The sequence below is a fragment of the Ambystoma mexicanum genome, chromosome 12 (genome assembly GCF_040938575.1).
Source record: "Ambystoma mexicanum isolate Mex_15411 chromosome 12, UKY_AmexF1_1, whole genome shotgun sequence".
In the NCBI taxonomy this organism is placed as follows: Eukaryota; Metazoa; Chordata; class Amphibia; order Caudata; family Ambystomatidae; genus Ambystoma; species Ambystoma mexicanum.
The window spans coordinates 160,814,659-160,829,395 of NC_090936.1; the positions used below are offsets into that span (position 1 = coordinate 160,814,659).

A 14,737-nucleotide genomic window follows, 5' to 3' on the forward strand; every position below is an offset into this window, starting at 1 on the left:
GCACAATGAAATGGAAATGACAAGTAGTGGAGAGTAAAGACATTCGAAAGAGATGGAACAATGAAATACTGCCCTATGTGATAATCCAGAGATAAGGGTGTGCGGGGCGGAGGTGGGAGAGGGAATGGGTGCTTGTCTTCATACTCCTTTTTGAGACTGTTGACCCAAGTGAAATAGTATAAAAGAAAGCACAAGCAAACCATCATTGTCAGTCAGGGTGCTTATTGAAAAAAAGAGAAGTTGCTTGGTGAGAGAGAGGAAGAGGAGGTAGGAGGATGCGGTTGTGGAGTAGTGTAGCATGGCTAGTGACCTTGCAAGGGAGGTGTTTTGTCTAAAGCCTGCTTGGGTCCATAGCCAGCAATTTTGTGGGAGCCAAAGTCCACCGGAACTAAGAAGTACTTTTGCCAGCCTGCTTGCAGCCAGACCCTAGTTGAAGCCAAAGGTCACAGGAATCCGAGAAGGGGACTATCGCAACTCTGTCAGTCTGAAAAGCATGCACGCCTAAAGGGGGAATCATTCCTGCCGATAGATTGCTTTCGGTATCCGGCGTGAGGGAATCTTGCACTCTGGCTGGTAGGTGTGTACTGTAAAGAATAAGAGAGCCCTCTACGATCCAAGGAGTAACAGTCAAGGCCAATAAATAAACATGTTCTGCGTGAGCTGAAGGACGCCACAGAGTGAGGCAATCATGTGCTTTAAGATAGGGAGACAAACTTGTCATGGGACACCAGGTTCTTTAAGAAATAATCTGTCTCTTGATTGTTTTGTACAGTTAATTGTTATGCCACTGAGCACTCTAGATTCTACCTCTAGTGTTTTGATGTCTTCCCCATAGATCATGCAGAGGTTTCTCGAATCTGCATCTTGGAATGCCCAGCCCCCGGCGTGAGGGGAAACCCAAGCAGGTATATTAAGGACGTTGGCTGGGAAGATCCCAACAGGCCCAGAAATCCAGGAAGTTGCTTTCAAATTAGTGTTTTGGTTACTTCCCTCCTGTACGTGATTTGTATAGTACAAGTGGGTTGACGATCCTTTACTGCTGTGAGCCCCTTTTCCTCAGATAGGCATTTTTTCAACCAGTTCTGTGAAATTCAGTTGATGAACCCTACTTCTTAAGTGGGGAGAGTGGTCCGTTCCTCCCCTCCTTTGACATCACCTAAGCAGCAAAAAAGAGATTTGTAACTCAGAGCGTTAAGGTCCCCCAGCACTCAACTTCTGACTCTTCTGTAGTCCATTGGCGAGATATGAAACAATGTAACAATACAAGTCAGTTAGCTGAGCTGAATTCCAGCAACAGCTCTGTCTTTGCATTTGCACTTGCAAAATATGAATCACAGGCTAAACCAATATGTCCTTTTGTGACTTGCCCTATCAACGTCTGCACTGTATGAGTAAGGGTGGCAACACGGTCAAATCACTGGCAAAGATATGTCCATCAGAGAATGACATTGTCCCTCTTTGCAAACAATAAAGAGTACATGGAGCAGACTGCATGCATGGAAGTTCACACCGATGTGGTCTGTTCTATGTAATTAGCACATCATTTAAAAATGAGGTCCCAGGTGGGGTTTTGTGACACCTACAAGTCATTACCTAAGAAAGAACGCTCTTTGATGTTTCCTGTTTTATAATTGGAGAGTTGTAGCATTCCAGGGCAGAGGTCAAATCAGATTTAACAATTGCTTTAGTATGATTCCTGATTCCCAGTTCAGCATGTGACCTTTCGACGGCATACGCTAGTAGCAATTTGCTTATTTAATACTGCTGGTTAGCGTTGAACTTGGATAAGAAGCTTCAGAAATGTTGTTTTAAAATCTACTGGGCGTTCTGAATGTTGTTATGTGAGTATATGGTGTTTTGAAGGTTGGATAGATTGAGGTAATGACTTTGAGTAACTTGCGAGAAAGAAAAGCGACTGCTATAGTTTGATGGCACTGCTTTAGCTGATCAGTTAGACGTTCTCAATTCCATGCACTGAAATGGGGTTATATTGGTCCGCGGTCCTGAAGTGTTGTCAAATCATGTTTCTGTAAGGATGCCGAGCCTCTCTTTTTCATTACGCTCAAAGATGTTCCCTGTTTCAATATTTGTGCCTATTCATAAAAGGCCTGCTGCTTTTATTAGAAATCCCTTATAATAGGTCACAAGAGGTCAGAACAGTCGCGTCATCGGGTGCTTTACATTAGAATATTCGTAGTAGATTGTGGTTCAGCTATGCAAGTTTCAATTAAATTGATAAAGGGGACAATATAGACGAACTAAGTAGCATTACATTAAATATGTATAAGTAGAACAGCCCTTGAAAAGTAATAGCATTATGTGAAACTGGGAAAGAGGTAGGAAATTAAGAGGTTGGGGTTATCGACAGGTTAGAGCAGCGAAAAAGAGAAAGTAGCTGTTAATTGAGGGCAGATTTTAATGCTGGACTTGGGGTGATTTACTTTTTTTATTTTATTTATTTTTGCATTTTTAAAGCGCTCACACAGCCCGTGGGCATCGAGGCGAGTTACAGGAATTGTTTTTGTTTTTTAGTTGTGTAATAGTTTTTTTTCTTAGTTGCGTATTTATGGCGCGCTTAAATACCCAGAGGTTTCTAAGCGCAGACCCGGGGATTGAACTTGTGTTGCTTCGTGTTGTCTCGTTTCCCAGGCGACCACATTGCGGCTGAGCTATCCTCCCAGGATCTATGTTAGCCTTGTTATCAGGATCTGTGAGGCTAGTGGCAGGGAGCAAGGAGAGGAAGTGAGGGGATGAGTATGGTGGGTGATGGCCAGAGAGATTTACCAGAGCATTGGAGCAATGTGTTGAAGATGTAGAAGATCAGTAAAAAGCTAGCCTTGTTGGGGGTGGGGGAGGCTGGAAGGCAGTGAGACAATAAGAAATGTGTGGACAGTTCAGTGGTGAAGGATGGTAATATCTAAAAGTCATCAGTGAAAAGGTGCTAGGAGAAATCAAAGGAGGAATGAGCTTTTCAAGAGAGAAGGAATAAAGGGTAAGGAATAGTGGACTGAGCACAGAGCCTTAGGGAACGAACACCTGGAGAGGGATATGGTTGGAGGGGCTCATGTTCCATGAGAGAAAAGAAGATTAGTTTGACAAATAGAAGGCAATCTGAGCTGAGAAAGAATCCTTGATACTGAAGTAGGAGAGGATATTGTGACATGGTCACATGGCATTCTTGCCCTCCTATACACCAAGGAGTCTGTGGCCATGCGAATATCTAGCAAGGAGGAGCTCATGCTGGACACCCCAGACTTGTGCTGTCCCATGAATGAGTTCTCTACTCATGAAATGCTGATATTTGTTGCCGGTACTGTAGAGTTTGGAATGTGGGTGCTGACCCCATCAGGGATGCTGCATCAGCTCTTCCAAGGGAAAGGGAAGGTGATTCACGTGGGTGGCATGTACCTCCTGATGGTTTTCCCCTGATGTGGAGGGGGGCAGATTTGACGCACAGTCAGTCCAGAGATTGGCAAGAGGAGGGAGGTAAGGGAGGATTTACGTACGTGGTTGCTTGGGGACAGTCGCAGCATTGGTGGTTCCTGGTAGTGGATGTAGACAACCGGATGGAGTGTTTGGCTCATTCTAAGATGGTGACACCGGTGTGGTAGAGACAGGATTTGCAGAGCTGCGTACTGGTGCATAGGAGTTGGTGTGTGTGTGTGTGTGTGTAGAGGGAGGGGGACAGAAGGTGGGTGGTTCTAAGACCTAAAATGGTGGTCTGCAGATGAAGAGCAGGAACCATGTGATCCAAGATCCAACTAGGATGGGGACCTTGAAACTCAGGAACTGATTAACAGGAGGAGGAGGGAGGTGGGGAAGAAAAGCAGGAGAATGGCTTCAAGAATAAGTTAAGAGAAGAAGGACAGGAAAGTGAGGATATGGGCAATGGAGAAACCCATACAGGGAGAAGCAGAGTTGGGACAAAAGAGAAATGAGCGATGAGAAGACAGAAAAAGTAGTGGGCCATGGGAAAAATGCTTGGTGGAAGAAGTCAAAAGCAAGGTAGATGAGGAGAATACCCGCAGAAGAAAAAGGTATTGGTGAGAGAGAATGGAAAGGAAAACAAGAGCAACAAGAACAGTGAGAGTAAGGACATGGCTCAAATGTGCACTCGCCACTACCCATTTGCTAGTGATAATTTACACTTGGCGATAAAGAATTAGTGTGCTGTATCTGTAAAATTGAGGTGGCAAGTGACTTATTATGGCTGGCGAGTAGCTAACAATTTTAAATCTTTCCTCCAGGTAAGGAGACACTTGACAGTGTCAGTGAGGTAATGGCGGTGACTGGGGGGGAAAAGGAGACAGAGGAAGTACAGGCAGACAATACATTGCAAGCCTGCAAAGGTGGAGAGGGTGGAATTTTGACAGGGAAGGATGAGATAGAAGTGCTAACAAGCGTCAAAGAGGTCCAAAGGAGGAGAGAAGGAATCCTAGGAAGGGAGCAGAGGAGAAAGGGAGTTGCAGGGATGTTACGGGAGAGAGTGTGGTGCAGCTAATACAGGAAAAAGAAACATGTGAATAAAGGAGAAAAGGTGAAAAGTCAATGAGAAAGCAATGAAGAGTAAACTTCTGTAACAAGAAATGCAGAGGATGAAACTTCTAAACAGAGATGAGTAAGGTGGAAGAAAGGACCAGGCAAATGGAGATATAGCGGAAGATGTTTTTGTATCCAGCTATGGATCAACGAAGGTCTGTGCAATACTGGTTGGGAAATACAACATAAATGTAAGCCAGCTTCATAGGTGCCAAGGAGGAGTAGCTAAAGATCACAGGTATTCTGTAGTTACTCACTGAAGTGCAGCATGGTGGAGAGAAAGAGAAAACGAAAACCTTGAGTGTGGAGGAAGGTAGAGAGAAAGTGGGGAAAGTAAAAGTAGAGAATACCAGAAAGAAGAAGGTTGAGGATGTGGTTTACAAACCGGCAGAGACTGCGGCACATGAAAAGTCGACGCATGCAAAGGCAGAGGCTGTAGCCCAGGAGAAAGCAGAGCAAGAAAATACCAATTCCAAGCCAGGAGGAGAGTGCAAGGAGAAGAGGCAGGAGCCTGAAAAAAATGGAAAGCGGAGCGAGAAAAGGCTAAAGCATTTGCCAACGAGAAGGCTCAAAGTGGAAAAGCAAACTTCTGTCAAGGAACAGGCAGACTAAGAAAAAGCTGAGGCACTGATCAAAGAGAAGACTGTGGCATAAAAGGAGGAGGCCCTTTATCAGGGTGAAGAAGAGCTGAAGAGTACCTGGGCACTAACACTGCAAGAAGACAAGAACCTTGTAGACACTATTATACAGTGTGGAGCACACTTCTTATCCCCTGAAGATGACTACCTTGACAAGATGACTACCTTGACAAATCAAATCTAGCACCCCAAATGTGAATTACTGCCTCATTGAAAACACCATGTTGCATATGGTAAAACCAGATTCATTGTTCAACCCATGTCTACCAATCATCTGACTATGGCGTAAACTCAGACTTTTGAGTTCTTTGAGCTAACACTATAGGATTGAATTCTGTGGTTGACCCCTATGGCAGATGAGATCACTCGAATTCCAGAAGAGTTTGTGAGCCGACACTTCCAGCTTGCTCATTTGATGTTGCGGCCTGTCCAAGTCTAGAATGTTTATCTGCTTCGTCAGTGACATCCTCACCTCCCACCTGTATTTGCTTGGCTGGATCTGTGCCATGGTTGGGAGGGTGCTGGAACTCAGAGGCTGGCTCTAGATGCAGTGCTGGGATGTTCGCTAGGTCTGCTGCAGGTAACCCTCCCTCACACCAAAACTAGGGGGAATTCCCCTGGTCTCTGAATCCAAAAGGGCTTTCAGATTCTTCAATTTTAAAAACCAGGAGAATTACTCCCTTCTCCTAGTATTGGCAAAGTCCCAGGTCCTTGTCAGGGACTCGGTGGACTTTTCAGTGCCACTGTGATGAGGATGCTTTCCTTGGATACTTAATATACTTATGTTGGGATCCCAGACACCTCTCTGGTTTCAGTGACCTTGTTGCTGCCAATGCAATGAGCAAGTTCTCCCCTGATGCTTGATTCACTTGGGTTGGGGTCCCAGACCCTTCTCTGGTGGTCAGTGGGCTTGTTGCTGCCCAAGGGGCGAGGAAGTTCTCCTTAGATGCGACCTCCCAATAGTTTGACGGTTACTACTGGGTCGGCAGAGAGCCTCTCAATCCTGTCTCTTTTCCACCCCATACCCCCTCTGGGTCTCTCGTACCACCGGTTACCTTCTTTGAGACTTTGGTATGCCACCAGAGCTTCCTGGAACTGGGCTGTGTCTCTCTGGCTCTTCGGGCTTCTCTCCTCTGCTTCTGCAGCCCTGCGGCAGCTACGCAATCTGCTGGTCTGCTTGTCTCTCTTCCTGCTTAATGTTCGGGTCCACTCCAGCTAGACTCACAGAGAACTCCCTCAGCACTTCGGGTGTGCCCTCTGCCCTTCGGCATCCCCTGACAGGATTTGAAGCACCTGCTCTGGATGGTTTCCACACCTTCTGCCTCTCCTGGCTGGGCTTGAGCAAGTCTTCGGTCCTTCTTCTCTTATTATGCAATGTTGCCAGTCCTGCCCTGGCGGATTGTCAAAGTCCTTTGTTCTTCTTGGATTGATCTTCATGCCTTCTCTGGGCCCCCTTGAGCCTGTACTAGCACAGGTGGTAATCTTCATGTCTTCGGTGCTCTTCTTCATCCTGGTACTTTCTGTTGTGGCTGTTTCTCCTACATAATAGAAATACATGGATCTACTCTCAAGGAAGTGGTTTGGCATGGAGGGGGAGGGGGTAAGAGAAGGTTGGGGTGTGATGTTGTCCAACGGGCTCTATCTTAGATGATCAATCTTATCCCCAGAGGGGAAGTCCCTCCCCATGAGGTCCTTCCACGTTATACCACCCCTAGGGGGACTATTGGTAGCGGCAGCGCCTCCGCTCCCTAGCCTCATGGGAAAGGACTAGAACTCCCCTTTCGGGAGAATTGATGATCGTCAGACTTAGCAAAAGCGTCACCCACAGTATATAACCCAACTGTCAGCTCAAATATTGGATACTGACTGTAAGTAAGCAGGCTACTGGATGTGTAACCTCATCACATGCTGCCTATTGTATGAAGATGCCCCTTGCAAGTTAATGCTTTATAAAATTCAAATATTAATTTGCCCTCTAATGTTTATGAGTAGGCAAATGTCATGCTCAGCATCTTCAACATTAGCTTTGCTGACATTACCCTATAAGCAAAGAGCAAAACAACCATATCATTTTCTTAAATGGATAATGGGTGTGGCATATGCTTCACATTATTCGTATATGGTATAAGGGCAACAGATATTGTGACCGCTAGATAGTTTGTCACACAATCTGCATCATTTCCATGTTTTCAGAGTTCCTTTGGGCATAGACCATAATACTTTACATAACTCACTGACATACATTTCACTGAACACTTGTATAATTCTGCCCAACAAAATAAGGCTGGGGTATGTTGCAAACAATCTTGTATACACTTCGAAATAATTGTGCATATGCAGATTCCTGACATTATTTTAAACTGCACATAATATCACAATGATGCTTTAAATATGAGGTGTTACATCTGATATTAACTTAAAAGGCAAATATAAGTGACTTTCTTCAATAGGGCTCCATAAGAAACCTCAGTAAGGCTCTTACTGATTTTTGTGTCTATGCTTGGGTGAGGAAGGGTGGGCAATATGTGCCCTGTCATTTCACTGCCTATGTCTGAGTTACAAGCAGGGCTCTGATAAGATTTGACTCCCTGCCAGGAATCAAATTATTTTTCCAGGAGTAATAAAGTAATTTGCTTTGCCAGTAGGGATACATCATCCATATTAAAAGATGTTACTGTGCTCTCCTCAAAGGCCACCGATCATCCTCCCTTGTGCCCCTGAGAAGTTTCCTACACTCGGCCACACACCTCATCAAGGGTCTGCGCAGATACAACCACATCACCCCGGCCCTCATCGACCTTCACTGGCTCCCACTGCATGCACAAATCACCTTCAAGTCTTGCTGCATCATCTATAAGGCAGTCATCCTCAAGTCGCCGATCTACCTCGCAGAGAAACTTGGTATCTCCGGCGGGCAGCACACCATCAAAAGCCTGAACACATGCAGACTTGAAATCCGCTGCTGCAAAAAGGAAAGGGCCAGAAAACAAGCCTTTTCTACCTACGCCCTAAGGCGCCCTAAGACACTGGAATCTCCTCCTGGTTTACATCTGACTCGCCCCCATGCACTTATGATTCAGAAACTAACTCAAGACCCACCTCTTCAAGGAGTCTCTCTCCTCAACACCTAGGCCATCACGTCGCCCCTCTCCTCCCTGCCACCCGGTACAGCTGTACCCCTCCTCTGTCCCATTCTGTATCCTACCTCCAGATGTATATCTGTTCTGTTGTTACCACTGAATAGCTCTCCGTTATGCATCTGTGATGTTATACACCTCTATAAAGTGCTCTGTTATGTATATTTATTGGTGTATACCTCTGTAAAGCGCTCCATTGCTATAATAATAATAATAATAATAATAAAATGTTCTTTCCCCTTAAAATTCCTTTTGATTTAGCAGTAATAGTTCCTTCCTATGCCACTGCTCTGCTGGTCACTGATTTGAAAAAAGATCAGGGGAGCTTTGCGGGTAGAAGCAAGGGGTAGGCTCCTATATATTAATTGTTTCCTCACATCTACCTCACTTGGATCCTCTTCTCAGGTGGACAGGGAAAGGTCATTGCTCTTGGATCCTGGCCCTGGTGGTGGAGAAATGCGCGGGATGATCACCTGTGTGGGGGGACCTTGGGGAGAGGATGTCTTTGGGTGAGACATGGTATCCCCCTTTCCCTTGTAAGAATAAACCCTTCCCCCTCGACCTTCATAGGTAATTGCCAGTAATTTCCTCTTACTTCCACTCAGTCAAACCACTCTAGTACTGGGACGAGGAAGAGGCGACTGAGAGTTCTACACGCTAACATGCATTTACACCACTCTGGTACCTAGATGAGGAAGAGACTTGAAGACTATTACGAGGGACAGGCATGTCCAGAGAATAAAAGTAATTGTGGTCAGGCAATTGAAATTAAGCAACTTGCACCTGCAACCTTTTAACAGGTCACAGGTGCATGAAAGGTGAAACCGGCAGGAGACAAACTGGGCTGGGAGAGACCAGCCTGAGCGGAACTGGCCTGAGAGTGGAAGAATCCTGCCAAATCCTGCCGAGGAGGTAGTTGCCGAGGAGGGTCCTGCCGGGATGACAGGACACCGGCTAGACCACAAGGCCGGGGCCTGAGCGGACCATGAGAGGGTCGAGACCACCAGAGTCCCCTTTGCCTTGTGCCCACAGCCAGAGCTGTGGGGAATGGAAGATTCCCAAGTACTGCAGAGGTCACCGGTAGCGTCCGCGAGTGAAGAGCGGAGCTACCAGCAACACACAGCAAGGTTTGAAAGAGGCGAGCGCTGTTTGCCGGGCTCCTGAGAAGTGTACACCGAGCTGAAGGACACCGGAAGAAAGAAGAGAGAGAACTCCTGGATGAGCGACCGAGTACCAGTGAGTGACATAGAGGGAACACCCATACCGGGGCGCTCTTGGGGCTACAGCAGGGCAAATGGTTATGCTGAAAGAACTGAAACGTGTAAAAATTAATGGTGAACCCAAAGGGAGGGGGGGTTTTAATATCGATTAAGCTTCTGATGAGCTTACAAACGAAGTGAGATCAATTGTGAAACATAAGTAATGAACGTTTTATGAAGTAAACGTTTTTGAACCAGGTGAAAAGCAAGAGATGAACACTTATGAATACTGTAAAAGCAAGATGGTGGGAAGAGAGTGAGAACCACGGAGTGAGTTGTGTGGAAGAGCACATTGTGGCAAAGCCAAGACACTGCCAACGAGAACCAAAAGTCAATGTAAACCAATACACAGGCGGAGTGAGAGAAACCTTTATTAGCAAGAAAATCTAAAGAATACTGAAAGCGTACAGAGTGCCAAGGGTTATCGGTGGTGTGACCTGTAATGGGTGCACCGTGTGGTCTGACAACTGTGCCTAGACTGAGGATACCCTGCTTGGAAAAAGCAGAGGAAAGTAAAGATAAAGAATCTACACTTTAGAATCGGATTGCTGAACTGAATGAGAAACGGAGCAATCTGTTTGAACTTTTTAAGAGCCTGCAGGATTAAGTTTACAAGCTGGAAGAGCCGACGTCTTGGGGAACGGAAACCCCAGACTTTGTGGACTATGTTGACGTCTTGGGGAAGGGAACTCTGAGGCCATTTTTAGATTTGTGTTGACCTCTTGGGGAAGGGAACTCTTGAGACATTTTCTTATGTTTTGAACTCGGGGAGGGGAGCTGGAAAGTAAGCCAAGAGCTGGAAGAAGCTCAGCACTTTATTTAGAACACTATTTCTTTTGTTGCCGACATCGCTATACACTGTTTAGCTTTAGTTGTGAGGGCAAGTACAGGTTTTGGACACAGACAGACTTTTAAGTTGAATTTACGGACTTGGACTAGCCTTATTTTCTTTAGGTAGGGAAATCCCACTTTAGCATATAGTAAGTTGGGCTTTATACCTGCGCCCTGATGCCTACGGGTTTGGAGTGCTATACAAATAAATAAATTAATAAAATAAATACCATCCTGACATTTAATCTGTTGTCTGTGTCTTGTTTCATGATGCCTTCACAATATTCTTTGATACACTTATTCTGCTGCAATTATCTTCCTTACACAAATTATGATAGGCTTCTTCTCCCGGCCCTTGAATTACTTCATTAAAGTGGCACATTAAGCCCCTGCCCCCCCACTGGCATTTTTTGTGACACATTCCTTTTATTTGCCATTATTCAATATGCAAATATTGCATCATGTCTGAATTTTCTGACAGCCAACACCATTGAAAAGTGATATTTAAGATAAGAGTGTTTTCCAATGTCATAACATACTTTCTGCATTGTCTATGAACATGTCTATAAATGGATAGCCACAATTAAACCTGTTGTTTATACCGAGCATACAATGCATTTTTGAGTTTTTTTTCCCTGCACATGAGTACTTTTGGTAGGTACTTGTCCAAAGATAGCTGGTGATTTTGTGGCGCATTTGTAGCGCTGCCCCTCCGGGCCATCTTTTAAAACCTTTTGCAGGGCCCCCAGGCCCCCCTGTCCCTCGCTTGGCTCCCCGTTCCCACCCCGCACCCTCTTCCTGATTCCGCTCCCTCCCGCCTCCCGACCCGCCCATCCCGCTCTGATTGGTCCTTAGGACCGTGTGTGTTGACCTAACGGCCTCGTACCAGCAGTACGCTTCTCTTTGTCCAAAGATAGCCGGTGAGTTTGTGGTGCATTTGTAGCGCTCCTGCTGCCCCTCCGGGTCATCTTTTAAAACCTTTGCAAAGCCCCCAGGCCCCCCTGTCCCCTGCTTGGCTCCCCGTTCCCACCCCGCACCCTCTTCCTGATTCCGCTCCCTCCCGCCTCCCGACCCGCCCATCCCTCTCTGATTGGGCCTTAGGACTGTGTGTGTTGGCCTAACGGCCTCGTAGCAGCAGTACGCTTCTCTTTGTCCAAAAGATAGCCAGTGAGTTTGTGGTGCATTTGTAGTGCTTCTGCTGCCCCTCCAGGCCATCTTTTAAAACCTTTGCAAGGCCCTCAGGCCCCCCTGTCCCCCGCTTGGCTCCCTGTTCCCACCCCGCACCCTCTTCCTGATTCCGCTCTCTCCCTCCTCCCGACCCGCCCATCCCGCTCTGATTGGTCCAGCCGAGAGGATTCCCCCTCCATTACCAGCTCTCCTAGGGCAGCCCTCTGCCCGGCAGCCCATCGGGTAAGGACCTGAGGCAAAGGACGACACCTTCAGAGACGACTCCAGATCGTATCTGCAGGTATCCGCAGGAGAAGCAAGAAGCCGACAATAAGTAAGTGTGGCAAGGGCAGGGTCAGAAGCAATTACTTCCCACCATACTACCCTACAACTCAACCTAGAAACTAAACCATTGTAAAATCTTCATATTGTGGTAGCATTACATTTAGAAGTGTGCATTTACAAACATGTCTGTGATATAGTTGCATTCATAAAGCATGAAACTAACCGTTGAAGCTAGAAGTGTGCCTAATAGCCTCCCTGTGCAAAGTTAGATTTAGAAGTGTGCCAAGTAGCGTCCCCTAGTTCACCTTGGGAATTTGCATAATATCCTCTCCATCCATAGCTGATTCTAGAAGTGTGCCCAACATCCTCTCTGTGAAAAGTTGAATTAAAGGGATAGTCCAGTAAAAAATGTTATTAAAAAAATAGATAGGCAACATTAAAAAAATAATACTAGCACTTTTTTTTTTAAACTTCCTATGTAAAATTTTGAGCTATTCAAGCTCAAAATTCGCAAAAGCAAGCACATGGGCGCATCCATTTTGTGAAATGGATGCCCGCCTGTGCTGACTTTTGCTTTTGCGGCACTAATGAAGGAAAAGCCAGCCAGCTGTAGTAAACAAAAGCTACCGCTGGGTGGCTTTTCCTTCATTGGTGCTGTACGCGGAGGACGGGGACCGGAGACCAGAGCAGGAAAGCTGCAGCTGAATCTCGGTAAGTGCTATTTATTTAAAAAAAAAAATAAGCACTAGCTGCGTTTTTTTTTCTAAGTTTTCTAGGCTGGAGGAGCCCGGAAAACTTAGAAATAAAACCGCAGCTTTAAAAACGTTGTATTTATGTTTGCGGCCGCTTTTGAAGCGACCGCAAACATAAATACAACGTTGTGTTTGAAAACGCTGTGGTTTTTCTTTCCAAGTTTCTCAGGCTCCTCCGGCTCGGAGGAGCCTGAGAAACTCGGAAAGAAAAACCGCAGCGTTTTCAAACACAAACGCGTTGTGTTTCTGCCTGCTGTGGCTATCACTTTGGGTCTCCGGTGCTCCCCCAGGGCATGTGTTTTTTTACATGCCGCGGTGTTTCTGCCTACAGCTGATTTCCCATTTGGGGCTCTCGGGCTCCCCACGGGGGGGCCCGAGAGCCCCAAATGGGAAATGCTAAATGCTGCAGTGTTTCTGCCTAAATCTGCCTTCCCATTTGGGGCTCTCAGGCCCCCCGTGGGGAGCCCGAGAGCCCCAAATGGGAAAGCAGATTTAGGCAGAAACACAACCGTGTTGTGTTTGTGCCTGCTGTGGCTATCACTTTGGGTCTCCGGTGCTCCCCTGGCGGGCATCCATTTCACAAATGGATGCGCCCATGTGCTTGCTTTTGCGAATTTTGAGCTTGAATAGCTCAAAATTTTACATAGGAAGTTTAAAAAAAAAGTGCTAGTATTATTTTTTTAATGTTGCCTATCTATTTTTTAAATAACATTTTTTACTGGACTATCCCTTTAAGAAGTGTGCCCAATAGCTTCTATGTGAAAGTTGAATTTAGAAGTGTGCCCAAAATCTTCTCTGTGAAAGTTGAATGTAGAAGTGTGTCCAATATCCTCTCTGTGAAAGTTGAATTTAGAAGTATGCCCAATATCCTCTCTGTGAAAAGTTGAATTCAGAAGTGTGCCAAATAGCTTCTATGTGAAAGCTGAATTCAGAAGTGTGCCCAATAGCTTCTATGTGAAAGTTGAATCTAGAAGTGTGCCCAATATCCTCTGTGAAAAGTTGAATTTAGAAGTGCGCCCAATAGCCTCTCTGTGAAAGTTGAATTTAGAAGTATGCCCAATATCCTCTCTGTGAAAAGTTGAATTCAGAAGTGTGCCCAATAGCTTCTATGTGAAAGTTGAATTCAGAAGTGTGCCCAATAGCTTCTATGTGAAAGTTGAATTTAGAAGTGTGCCCAAATAGCCTCTCTGGAAAGTTGAATTTAGAAGTGTGACCAATAGCTTCTATGTGAAAGTTGAATTTAGAAGTGTTCCCAAAATCTTCTCTGTGAAAAGTTGAATTTAGAAGTGTGCCCAATATCCTCTGTGAAAAGTTGAATTTAGAAGTGTGCCCAATATCCTCTCTGTGAAAAATTGAATTTAGATGTGTGCCCAATATCCTCTGTGAAAAGTTGAATTTAGAAGTGCGCCCAATAGCCTCTCTGTGAAAGTTGAATTTAGAAGTGTGCCCAATATCCTCTCTGTGAAAAGTTGGATTTAGAGGTGTGCCCAATAGCTTCTATGTGAAAGTTGAATTTAGAGGTGTGCCCAATAGCCTCTCTGTCAAAGTTGAATTTAGAAGTGTGCCCAATATCCTCTCTGTGAAAAGTTGAATTTAGAATTGTGACCAATATCCTCTCTGTGAAAAGTTGAATTTACAAGTGTGCCCAATATCCTCTCTGTGAAAAGTTGAATTTAGAAGTGTGCCCAATAGCCTCTCTGTAAAAGTTGAATTTAGAAATGTGCCCAATAGGTTCTATATAAAAGTTGGATTTAGGAGTGTGCCTAATAGCCTCTCTGTGAAAGTTGAATTTAGAAATGTGCCCAACATCCTTTCCGTGTAAATTGGAAATAGAAGTGCACCTAATATCTGTCCTGTGTAAACCTGCACCTAATATCCATCCTGTGCAATCCTGAACCTAAAGTATACCCAATATCCCCCCCATGCAAAGCTGAACTTAGAACTGTGCAAAGTTTAACTCAGAAGTTTGTCTAATTGCCTGCCCTGGTTGAATCTAGAACTGTACCTAATAGCCTCTCTGTGCAAGAGTTGAATTTAGAATTGTGCCTAATAGCCTCTCTGTGCAAAGTTGAATTTAGAACCGTGCCTAATAGCGTGCCTGGTTGAACCGACTAGTCTACCTAATAACC

The 14,737-nt window shown here is 45.3% G+C and overlaps 1 protein-coding gene across 1 annotated transcript in view; it reads left to right on the top strand.

Annotated features, from left to right (window-relative positions):
* The first annotated feature begins 3,210 nt into the window (after positions 1–3,210).
* MYRFL (myelin regulatory factor like) overlaps positions 3,211–14,737 on the top strand; it is a 942,772-nt gene continuing 931,245 nt past the window's right edge. The window contains exon 1 of the mRNA XM_069629965.1: positions 3,211–3,310. Coding sequence (XP_069486066.1) covers positions 3,211–3,310 — 100 coding nt within the window. The remainder of the gene's footprint in view (positions 3,311–14,737) is intronic.